This window comes from Carcharodon carcharias, chromosome 9 (assembly GCF_017639515.1).
Source record: "Carcharodon carcharias isolate sCarCar2 chromosome 9, sCarCar2.pri, whole genome shotgun sequence".
Lineage (NCBI taxonomy): Eukaryota > Metazoa > Chordata > Chondrichthyes > Lamniformes > Lamnidae > Carcharodon > Carcharodon carcharias.
Genome location: NC_054475.1, coordinates 46,763,737 through 46,776,417, shown reverse-complemented (window position 1 = coordinate 46,776,417; position 12,681 = coordinate 46,763,737). Strand labels below are relative to the sequence as shown.

Sequence of the window (12,681 nt, the reverse complement as noted above, 5' to 3'; positions counted from 1 at the left end):
TAATCAAAATACCCGTTTTGAGCCATTTGCATATATTTTAAATCTTGCTGCAGATTCTTCACTCTTAAATGCTGCAGTTCTGCATTAGGAAGTATTTTCCTCCCTCCAAAGTCACAAGAATGATTTGTATTTACAGAGCGACCTTTCACACCCTCAATGTCCGAAGTGCTTTGCAGTCAATGATGTACTTTTGGAAGTGTAGTCACTGTTGTAATGTAGGAAACACAACAGCCAATTTGCACACAGCTAGATGCCACAACAGCAAAGTGATAATGACCAAATCGTCTGTTTCTGTGATGTTGAGCGAAGGATAAATATTGGCCATGACACTCAGGAACACACCTGCTCTCTTCAAAAAAGTGCCATGGGATCTTTAATGCCGACCAGAGAAAGCAGATGAGGCCTCAAGTTTAATGCCTCATCCAAAAGATGACACCTTCAACAGTGCAGCACTCCCTCAGTACTGCAGCCATTTGCACTCAAGTCTCTGGAGTGGAACTTGAATCCACAGCCTTCTGACTCAGAGGCATGAGGTGAAGCAAAAATGATATTATCCATTCTAACAGAGCCATCTGCCCACCCACACCCCATCCTCCACCACATCTACCTATATATTCTTCTATTTTGCTCCACTGTCCTGAAGACAGTAACCCATTCTGGATCATAATTGTGCAAAAAATCAACAGTCCTTTGGAAGCTCTTCCTATCTGATCCAGAATCGGAACAGTAACTAACTGCTTTCCTTTCCTAGCCCAGGTCCCGCTGATGCGAATGACAGAATACAATGCTGCAGCTGAGATCAGCTAACGCATATAGATTATTTCCTAGTCTGTTTGATCCAGTACAAATGATAGTGCACTTGCCCGGTGAGTTATCAAGCCATATAATTGTAATATATTTAATACTCAATCACTGCAAGTAATGTCACAACTGTTAATTCTTAAATGGAAATGTCATCATGGAGCCAATGTTTTGGCCGGTGAACACAATGACATCCAGTACTTAGGAAAAATACAATAAAACTCCTCTTCCACCAGCAATTTGGATTATTAAAAGGAACTAAACTGGTCAGATCACACTTTTGAGTGCTTTGCTCAGTCTGGTCTCCATACTACAGCAAGGATATCGAAACATTGGTACAAAACAGACAGAAAAGGATGATACCAGAACTGAGAGGTTATAGCTCTCAGTAAAAACTGAACAACCTGGGGTTCTTTTCTCTAGAAAAGAGAAGGCTGAAAGGTGATCTCAGAGGTCTTGTAAATTATGAAGGAGTTTGATAGGGTGCATAGAGGGATGTATGCACTTGTGGGGAGTGCACTAGGAGCCATATGTATGTGATAGTCACCAATAAATCTTAAGGAATTCAGGGGAAATATTTTAACTCAAGAGTGTGTTTAGAATGTAGAACCTGCTACCATCTGGTGTAGTCAGGGGACCTCAATCTTGTTGTTTCTGAGCCCTTGCTACAACAGAGCCTTTTAAATGAATAGCTCTTAGCTCATGATAAAAAAGTGACTAATTTTCACACATTAAGGTGGATTACATATAGGTTACGCACCTCCTCTGAGGGATGCCCAGGATTTGATCCCGACACCATGAGCTCCCAGTGGCAGTGGGCAGTTTGATCAGTAGCCCGTGTCATCCTTGGCTCTATAAATAGCTGCCATTGTCAAGCTGCAATCAGCCAAGTAAAGAGCAAAAGGTGAATTGAGTCAAACATTCTTGGCCCATTTACCCCACAAATCAGGCATCAAACTCCATTGACCTGGTACTATGCTTACCAGATTTAAACATGGCAGCAGGTTGGACTGCTGTGAAAAGAACCAGCTGCGCAAAGAGTCTGCTGCCAAATGTCATGGATCTGTGGGAGGAAATGGTGAGGGATCTCCTCTCCTTCATCAGTACTGACAGTGACCCCCACATCAGCACACTGAATTAAACTTATTTTTTAAAAAGAGATGGTTTAAAAAAAAGTCAATTTTGAGATCTCATTCTTAGTAATCAACACAGCACTATTGACATTAGCAGTGATCAGTCTTGCCCTTTTTTGACAAACCTTCTCCAATATTGCAATTTTAAAAAAGATTACATTCTTAGAAGATGCTCATTTGGAATAAATGTTGCATACCACACACCCCCACATACACACAGGAAGCTTTTTCAAAAAGAGCACAGTGGTAATTAAAGTTTGCCTTTGTCAAATCAGTCATTTTAAAGACCATGAATATGTATCTCCTGTTTACATCACCACTAAAGATATTGAAAATTTTCATCCGTGCCCAATACTATAAACATCCAGATTAAGGAACTGGGTAACAAGGAAGGCAATGAAAGTCTTATTCACCTCTGGGATTTCAAATCCAGTCAACTGAAGGGAAAGTGTCTTCATCTATGTGATATTTGTTTATAGATAAAACCCAAAAACCAGTTGTAACTCCAGCTCAGTCAGTGGAAGGCCACTGCCCAAAATTCTACAATAATTTGCAATCTAATTCCGAGTGCCCAATGACCCAGATGATGTAACAAATGGCAATACCACATTGGTGCAATAGGGTGGTCCTTAGAGATAAAATTAAATCAGGAGCTTAATCCTGCATCTAGCTAGCACCTAATTTAGCAATACTAGGTGTCAGAACGATCCTTTTATCCATTGATGGGATGAGGGTGTTGCTGACTAGGCTGGTATTTATTGCCCATCCATAATTGCCCTTGAGGTGGTGGTGGTGGTGCGCTGCCTTCTTGGAACTGCTGCAGAAAGAAAAAGCAAATGTCTGCACATAGTGCCAATAACTCTTAGCACGATGAAAAATAACATTTGGTCCATCTCATTTGAGGGCGGGGGAGGAGGGAGAGAACTCTGTGACTCAAACAAGGTTGTTGCAAATGATAGTCACACCAGGCTTCATTTGTGATAACGTGACAGCAGCCATCCAAGACAACGGTTGTTGGCCACATCACTATTAATTTATCTAATATATATTAATAATATATACTTGACCAAGAAATTCTGTCAAGTGCTGCATTTTGTGTAACTTCACTGACATTTCCTTCACTGGAAATGCTGGATAAAAATATTTGATATTCACTTGAATTTTTTTCCTTTTCAAAAGCTTCAATTGCCTGCTTTAATCTAAAATAGAAAAATATTAAGTAGAAAGACCACTACAGAAAAAGGACAAATTGAGGAGAAGAATCTTAAACAGAGATAACCACCCAATATTTATTATCCAAGCAAATTTTATGTATCTTTTATTGTGTGGTGCATTTTACAGCTCTATAGCTGCACACTGACATAGCAGGTTTTCAGGTTTACTCAAAATATGCAAAGTAGCAGCTTGCTTTCTCTTACCCTGTCACAGTACAGCTCCTTCTAATGATTTGGTCTGTGGGAAGAAAGATCCCTTAACCTCACTGAAGAACCACAAAGCATTTAAATAGTACAATTGTTTAAAATTAATGAGTCATGTATTAAATTCCTTGGCTCCAGCTGTGTTGGGTTTGCCTGATTTTGACCAAACATTTCTCTCTTGGTTCTCTATTAGATGCCATATATTTAAACACAATTGTTCTACTTTGAATACTTCAAAAACATATTATAGTGTCTTAATTCAAAGCCAAATTCCTAAAACACAGGAGGAAGTAAGATGTTGTGAATCCAGTACAATTAATTTTAATATATCATAAAGTTAGAGAATATTTGAGAAAATTGTTGCACAATTAATAGAGCAACTCCAATCTTATAACTTTAAAAATTTCCATATAAAATAAGACTACCACTGCGACCTTTAAAAATTCAAGGTGGAAGTCATACTACTCCAGACGAAGTAAGTTAAATGTTATTTGCAATCACCCTTTTGATAAAAAAACAAGACATAACGAAACTTGGTGGAATATTAGATTAAGTGCCACTCATTTAACTCTCATCTTGGTCATAAAATGTTTCACATGACACGTACATGGCCTTTGAATGGCTTTTGCATCAATAGGTGTCTCTCTTCCTAATACCTCTCCCTCTTATCAGCACTACAAATGCAAATAAATAACAAATTAAAGTTATAGTTTTCACAACATTAGAACCACCCAGCCAAATTTACATTTTACTTATTTGCACACTTTAACTATCCTTAATTTGGAGGACAAAACGTTTCATAGGAGATAGAAAGGCTATTTTTAGAAATACAATTCAATTAACATAGAAAAATCAAAATATGCAAAAAAAGTTAAAGTTGCAATATATGAAACTTCAACATGATTTGCAAAATGTTGCATTTTCTTGGCAATAATGTACATTTGTATTTAACAGTCTTCATTTTCAAGTTCTGTACTACCAAATGACAATCCTCCTTTAATTTGGAATTTCAATTTTGAAGAAAAATGTTGCATGAGAGAAAGCATGTACATTTCATTTCAATAAAATGTTTTGTACTGAGAAACATTGTACACCTAAAACCATGTAACAAGTCACAAACGTCAGGCGTCCCCTGCAAGGGAAATCTTGCTAAAAATCAGCTAACGAATCAGGCCAAGTTACTCCATCACACTTTGTCATGATTAGTTAACTAGACGGATGGAGGTTGGTAAAATTGCAAATTAGGTAAATGGAATTCAATATCAGTAAATGTGAGGTTTATAAAAAATAGAAGTAATTATACTTTTGGGAAAGGCTGTGTGATGCAGAGGATGACAGGTGTTGGAATATTCAGGCTCACAAGGCTTTAAAAGCAGCATCTCAAATGAACAATGCCATAAAAAAGCTAAATGAAAACTTTTTTTTCTGGCATGAAGCAAAAGTTGAAAGTGCTGAATATATGCAAAACCTATATAAAAATCACAGTTGGAGCATTGTGTGTTCCACACAATAGGAAGGATGCTGGAGCAACGGAGGAGGAACAGTGCAGGTTCGCTACAATGCTGACTCAGTTTGAGGAAACAAAATTGAAAAATTGGCGTTATTTTGGGTAGAAAAGGTGACAGGTGATTTGATTAAATTGTTTAAGATTATTAAATAATAGGAAACAGTAAAGAGGTTTATTTTACAATGGTTGAGGGGCAAGAATGAGCGATCATAGATACACGGTAAATTTTAAGAGACTTGAGACAGATGACAAAGAAACTCTTATTTAAGAGTGTTGTGATGATGTGGACTGCATTACTGGAGTTAGTGACTGAAGTAGAGACCATGTCAGCATTCAGGAATACGTTAGAAGGTTGAAGGAGATGGAATTAAGCTGCTCGTGTGGCGGACGGGCAGCAACACAAATTGGTTGGGCTGAACTGCAAGTTTTGGTGTTTCAATTTCTATGCAATTCTATGAAGGTTAGCTACTTATCCTCTTGGGTAAGTAACGGTCTGTGACATTAAAAAAATGAAGTGGCTGTTAAAGAATTGTCTAAGGACAAAAGTAAATGGGGATGTAACTCAGGTAATTTCAAGAGATCTGTAATTTTAACTCAATATTTATTTTCTTTTAGCAACCAAACTTCTCTGAGGACACCAAAACTAATTGGATATTTTATGTTAAATGTTTCTTGGAAAATAGAAAAGTAGCCCTTATGTAAAATAAAAAAAACACAATGTATTGGTTTGCCTACAATTTTCCTCTACCCAATGAGCTAGCTTATGAATTTTGACATCATTTTAATAGCTTTTGTAAAGGAACATCACCTACCTTTGTTTGGTCTTCCTTGTCCTTTAAACATAACTGCAACTTCCATACAAACATTAAATGATATCTTTAAAACATTTCAACCAGGAGAAATCAGTAGGTCAATGTTGCTCCAAACATTTTGCACTGCAGCCAATACCCTTCTTTAACCGAACATGACGTAAAAAGAACTGTACCTGCACATTTATCAACATTTTTAAATGGAGGCAGCCCTGCAGTGCAACAATGATTATATGACAAAGAAAAGACAGTCAAAACTAAACATCCAAGCTCTGCAAATTAACCAGGTATCTGGAACAAACATTAAACCAATAAATTACAAACTTTAAGTTCTTTCAGGACCTGATTAATAAAGGTGGTAATGAAATTTGCAATTTATTTGGACTTCAGAAAGCATGTGGAAAATTCCAACCCTGGGAAATCCAGGACAGAATATGGTGCATGATTAAAATAAAAAGTTAGATTAAAACTAGAGGAAACAAAATACTAAAAACGTGGTGTCAGAGTGGTCAAAGTACAATAATCAAGTGCTGCAAGAAGTCAGTGCTTAGTCCCATGTTCATCTGCCTATAAGTAAACTGAATTTTAAAAAAGTTCATCTTATTAAATTTGCAAACAGAGAACTATAATGGGGGTAGAAAATGCTGTTAATTTGAAGGAAGATTTAAAACAGCTTCAACAATTAGTCAGGTAAATTAAATTCAATATTGACAAAAGTATTATATATTTATTGTAAAGGGAACAAAAGTAGCACCTAGAAAGATATTGGGAGTAATAAGGGATTAATTTTGAATGTTGAGACAATGTTAAAAAAAATCCCAAAAACATAATCAAAATCTAAAAATATAATCAGAAAATTAAAGTTGAAGTCCAAAGACTATGCAGAGTCTTTATAACTGATTACACCAATCATAAAAGAGCACAACATGATTTAAAAAAAGAACATCCCAATTCTTCTTGCTTTACTATTCTTCATTTTTTTGTTCCATTTAACCATAGTTGTATTTTTCTCAGTCTTTTGAAGAAAATTCAAGAGCACTTGCTTACCTGTTTTTTTTTCTCTTCTCACAAGCACCATCTACTTTGGAATGTTGAACCAGCTCTTCATAAAAAAGTTTAAAAATTGAAAATTAGGTTTTTCCTCAGCCAATAAAATCCCAGACACAAAGTTGACATTGCTGATTATGGATGGGGCCAGCTCAAAATGACAAACCATCATGTGCCAAAGATACCAAAATACAGGGTAGTGGCTATGAGGAACTAATAATTGCAGACAAGATTATTAGAAGGGAGTTTTTGACAATATCTAGAGATATGGACATTAGATTATAATGTAGTCATAGTTCATAAGGGCTCAGCTTTTATCTGATGGTCAGATATGTCAGTGGATAACAATAGCAAGTTCCAAATGTATACAATATATTAGACAGTAATTGGATCAAGGAGTTTCAATCACTAAACTTAGAACTCCAATGCTGAAATAGGCTGATGCTTCAAAGAATTCCTCCTAGCGGAATCTGTATTCGATCCAAATAAGCAGTCGGAAGAAGAAATCAGGTCTTTGTGGTCTTTTCTTAAAGATGGTATTCTAAGAGTTGGAAGCAAATATTAAAAATATGGTACACAGGTCAAGGCAGTGAACTCTGGACTATGAGAAACAAAAATGTAGCCATATTAAATGCAGAGAATACAAGCGTACAAGAAATCACAGAATCAAAAGATACACATTAAATTTTTGGAGGTGAATAACTGCAACAGCCAAATAAAATTATAATTAAAGATCAGGTTGATGGGCATAATATGCAGTTGTGGAACCAGTTCTAAAACAGGTACTTTTAAGTCAGTTTGTCCCCCAGTTCAATATTTCTATTTCAAAGAAAATCAGCAGATAAACCACTAAATGACCTCTTTAAAATCGAGTCATGGTTTTGGCTGTGCTTTAGATTGATAGATATCACATGTAAATACAGAATAAATAAGATCAAGTCTCCATGGAAGACAGATCCATCTTCTTGCAGTCTGGTTAGAATGAGGCCAACAGCATTATATTCTCTCTCTGGCCAGCTCCTTAAACATTTTAACTCCAAGGGCCTTTGTATGTGAGGATAGTTCAATAAGAAAATGTCTGATTGTTTTATGACATGACTTTTGGGGACATATACAATTTTTTCATCAATAATTGGAGCTGCTTTTTTCTAAGCTTGAAGGTTGGTTGGTTGGTCAGTAACAAAATACAATTAAAAGCTACTGGTCCCGGCTTCATCAGGCCTGCTCTGCACAGAAATGAAACGCGCTTCAACAAATGAGTTATTTGGTTAGGATTTGATCCAAAAGAAACAATCTCTTAAAATTCTCAACAGCTTCCTTGGTTTAATCACATCTTAATTTGTACAATGAGGTGTCATAAGTTCAACAAATGTCATCTGTCCCTTACGGGTGACCAGGCCAAAAACATATTCTAAAGAGTCCTGAACAGCTTGGCTTCTTCCAATCCCATTCTAAACTTCTTTTATCTAATGCACAAATGTATCTAATTTTCAAAATGGAATAGGGTTCATATGATTTACTTTAGATAACTCAAAACAATACCAATAAAGTCACTCCTCTGTTCAATTTAAACAAATCCTAAAACATTCCATACACTGTTAGCAGACTTTCTCAACTTCTGCTTAGAGAGTTATGATAAATATGCATATGGTAGTACAGAACTTGAGCGTTACTGAAAAAAGACAGTTTGTCGAAGCTTTTCGTCTTGCAGTCATCAGGACAATTGCAAGAAGACCGTCAGGAGAAGCAACAACTTTATACTGTATGAGAAGAGAGTGCTGATTGGTTGGCAAGTGGACTCTGATTGGTAGAGGCACTGCCATGGAGAATGCACCAGTTAATGGAGACTGACAGCACGCAGTACATCTGTTTCAGCTAAACAAAATAAGTGATAGCCATTTGCTGGTTCACTCCTCAGGGTAATGCCTTGACCAGAGTCAAGCTGCCTGGGTTAAAATTTCAAACAATGCTGGGCAGTTTACTGTTACTCATATTAACTGGTGCATTCTCTATGACAACGCCTCTATCAATCAGAGTCCACTTACCAAACAATCAGCACTCTCTTCTCACATAGTATAAAGTTGTTGTTTCCCCTGACATTGGTGTTCTTGCAATTGTTGTGGTGAGTGCAAGAGAAAAAGCAATACATAGTTATGATAATTATAATGACTTGCACTCGAGGGAAACAGTCCATGGTGCTTGACAGGGGGCTCAGGGAATAAGACAAAACAAGAGTTGAAAAATCATTGGATGTGACGAAAGACATGGCAAGAGATAGGTTTGAGGAAAAAAGGGAGTGATATAGAAAGATTAAAGTTTTTGGAAAAAGAATTCCAAAGTGCAACTCCATTTACTGCTTTCAAGACTTCATTCTATTTGTTCCTTGCATTAGTGTGAAAATATTTTAAGTTTTTTCTTCAACACCACATCATTAAGTAATCTTCATATTTTATATTGTTTCTTCTAAGCATTGTCTTCAGGCCCCACGACAAACTCCTTTCCCTAGTCACCGTCTCCATCCTTCTCTCTGGCAACGGTCCAAGGCTGAACCAGACTGTTCGCAACCTTGGTGTCATATTTTACACAGATGAGCTTCTGACCGCATATCCACGCCATCACCAAGGTTGCCTATTTCCACCTCTAACACAACAACTCCACTCCTGCCTCAATCCATAAGAACATACAAAATAGACCATTCAGCCATTTGAGTCTGCTCTGCCATTTAATAGCTGATCTTGTACCTCAAATCCACCTTCTTGCACTATCCCAACATTCTTTATCCCCCTAGTATATAAAATTCAAGATCTGTGTTGAACATATTTAATGACAGAGCATCCAAAAACCTCTGGAGAAAATAATTCCAAAGCTATAACCCAATCAGCAAAGTAATTTCTCCTCATCTCTGAAATGGTCAACCCTTTATTCTGAGACTGTGACCTCTCATTCTAATTTCCCGAGCCAGAAGGAACATCTGCCCTCCATCTACCTTATCAAGCTCTTTTAAGAATCTTATGTTTCAATCAGATCACCTCTCATTCTTCTAATTTCCAGGAAATATAGACTCAGTCTACTAAATCTCTTCTCATAGAACAATCCCCTCCATCTGAGGAATCATCTGATGCTAAAACCTTCCTCCATGCCTTTGTTGCCTCTCAAGTTTATTATTCCAATACACTTCTCACCACCCTCCCATCTTCCACACTCAATAAACTTATTCAAAAATCTGCTGCCTTTGTCCTAACTTGCACCAAAACCCAATTCACCCAACGTGCTCACTTTAAGCAACAGCTCAATTTTAAAAGTAAAATACTGCAGATGCTGGAAATCTGAAACAAAAACAGAAAATGTTGTAAAAACTCAGGTCTAACAGCATCTGTGGAGAGAAAAACCGAGTTAACATTGAATCCGTATAACTCTTCTTCAGAGCTGAAGAGCTCTGAAGAAGTCATACAGACTCGAAACGTTAACTCTGTTTTTCTCTCCACAGATGCTGATGGACCCGTTGAGATTTTCCAGCATTTTCTGTTTTTGCCTCAAGTTTACATCCTTGCTTGAAAATCCCTCCAGTGCTTCAATTCTCTGTAATCGCCTCTGCCCTAACAACCACAAATTATCTTGAAACAAACTAGTAATACTACTAAGCTAGAGGAGGCACCTTGCCTGCTTTAATATTTCAACTGCAGACCTAATTCCAAAAATCAATTGCCAGAAAATGGAAATGTGTCATGTAAAAGCTTTCATGGTTTAACATATCACACTCCAGTGCTTTAGTCATCCTCAAAATGCCATTTTGGAGTTCAGTAAAACACTTCACATTACATGGAAGACCATACTTAAGAACGAAACCAAAATGAAGACATGGAAAACATCAAAAACAAAAGCAGAATTACCTGGAAAAACTCAGCAGGTCTGGCAGCATCGGCGGAGAAAAAAAGAGTTGACGTTTTGAGTCCTCATGAGCCTTCAACATGTTTTTGTTTTGGATTTCCGGCATCCACAGTTTTTTGTTTTTATCACATAGAAAACATCTGCTGTCCCACCCAGGAGCTAAGAAGGCCAGCGTTATGTTGAAACGCCTACAGCTCAATGTGAAATACATATCTCTAGTCAAAAATTTCCAATTATCCAACATTAGATAGGCAAAGGAGGAGACAAGGATTGGCAGAGTTAAAAAAATAAATGGAGTTAGTGGTATAAAAATGAGAACATCAGGGGAACCATTGTTGGCTCATGAATAACAGTGTACAGAGGATCTGTGTTATCCCCTTCCCATACACACACACACTTTTATAGTGATCGGACACTAGCTGTAGTCGAGTCAGACAGTGAAATCTTAAATTGGGCAGTTATAGCAACTATAGCAAAAAAAACTTATAAAAGTCAGAAGTATTTGCTCTCAATCACTTACCATTATATGTATGATGGACCTTCACTAAAAGCTTCAAATATTGAAATTCAAGTGGAATCTCTATTATCCAGCATAATGTAGACATTTTGTCTGCTCCTCCTCATCATCACCACAACCCCCCAGCCCTAACTGTTCAGCCTTCCCAGTAGATGACGGAAATTGTGTGATAACCAAGGGTCTCCAAATGTTGGTCTTCAACATATGATGGTGCAATATCCTAGATATGGGACTGAAGTAACATTCAATTTAATATTTCTTGATTTATGTCAGGCAGGTGGATCCTGGTGTGAGCAGCTGTGCAATGAGTCAACGACCACATGCAAAGTTTCATCTCGCAAGAAATCCAATAGTTAATCGGAGCATGGATAATAAAAGCTCTGCTGGAATACACTTAAAACACAATTAGGAGTCCTAATTTTTTTTTAAAGTAGATTTCGCACCATAAGAAGATTTTAATGGATTTAATGGTGAAATCCAGTACTTTTTTTCCACCTCCCAGGTCCTTGGCACAGGTAAAGAGGATGTGATTTTTAAATGAATGTCAAGTTCCTTAATGAGAAAGAGTCAAATCTGAAGGCTCATCAGCCTGCTTTACTCAAACATTTATTCCAAAAATTGTTTTAAGGTCTGCATGCTCTGAAATGTGAAAACTGGTTCTCTGCTTATTGTAGCAGGTAGACGATGTGATATAGGGCATGGGTCGGCAATATGTGGCTCCAGAGCCACATGTAGCTTCTTCACATTCATTTGCGGCTCCCAACTTTTATCGGCCAGTTGTCATTTTCATGAAAATAAATCTTGACATTAGTGAATGTCAACTCAATGAACTAGAAGGTTTCCCTGTGGGCATCAACGGTTAATAATTTTGATAAATTTTATGATTTCAAATTATTTTCTTAATGAAAAACAGCATCATTCTTGAAATAAACCTGTTCGGGTCATATGTCTAAACACTGGTTATAGCCAAGTCCTAAGGTTGAAGGGTCAGGTTTTTTAAGGTTGCGACATTAATGCTTCTGATATAGCTGGAAACAATAAATTCTAAATGCTATAAGCTTGATATCATGAGAATCCACGGACTGGAAAACTGTCTTTGTCCTGAACATTTTAAACAAAAATTTTGGTTTAAAGATGACTTTACTGACAAATTTTAGTTTATTTATTACAATGCTTACACTGTTGGAGGAACTACTCTCCAATCAATTAAGCCAAGCTTAACAGTAGTTCCTAACATTAATCACAAACACGTGAAGGTGAGACATTAAAAATTGTCACATCAAAAATTATATCAGCCTCTCTCGATTCTGGCAATACTTCAGGGAATGGATTTAAGGTTTTACAGAGATTGGATTTACTTATTAATGCTTCAGGGAGTAAATCCAGAAAAGGTTTCCTTGGCCCAAAATATATGCAGGTTTCAGTTCATGAAAAGGGCTGTTAAGTACAAGAGTAAAACAGCAATGGTATATTAAAACAGCAATGGTATATTTGCACAGAACATTGATTTAAGTCACAACTGGAGTACTTTGTGGGGTTCTAAGCGCTCAATTATGGGGAA

The 12,681-nt window shown here is 37.0% G+C and overlaps 1 protein-coding gene across 20 annotated transcripts in view; it reads right to left on the bottom strand.

The window, feature by feature from the left end:
* ilrun (inflammation and lipid regulator with UBA-like and NBR1-like domains) overlaps positions 1–12,681 on the bottom strand; it is a 107,705-nt gene that overhangs the window by 27,362 nt on the left and 67,662 nt on the right. For 3 of the 20 annotated variants that reach the window (XR_005943942.1, XR_005943951.1, XR_005943946.1), the window contains exons 5-7: positions 6,716–6,770; positions 3,960–4,026; positions 3,353–3,386 (exon numbers count right to left, since the gene is read on the bottom strand). The exons of 2 other annotated variants lie outside the window; for them this stretch is intronic. Coding sequence is in view for 2 of the 18 variants with exons in the window: in XM_041194859.1 (XP_041050793.1) it covers positions 6,747–6,770 (24 nt within the window). In the remaining 16 variants the exon portion in view is untranslated. Of the gene's footprint in view, positions 1–1,561; positions 1,678–3,352; positions 3,391–3,959; positions 4,027–6,715; positions 6,771–12,681 lie in introns of all 20 variants that reach the window. 15 more of the 20 variants (XR_005943947.1, XR_005943953.1, XR_005943943.1 and 12 more) reach the window with 8 other exon arrangements.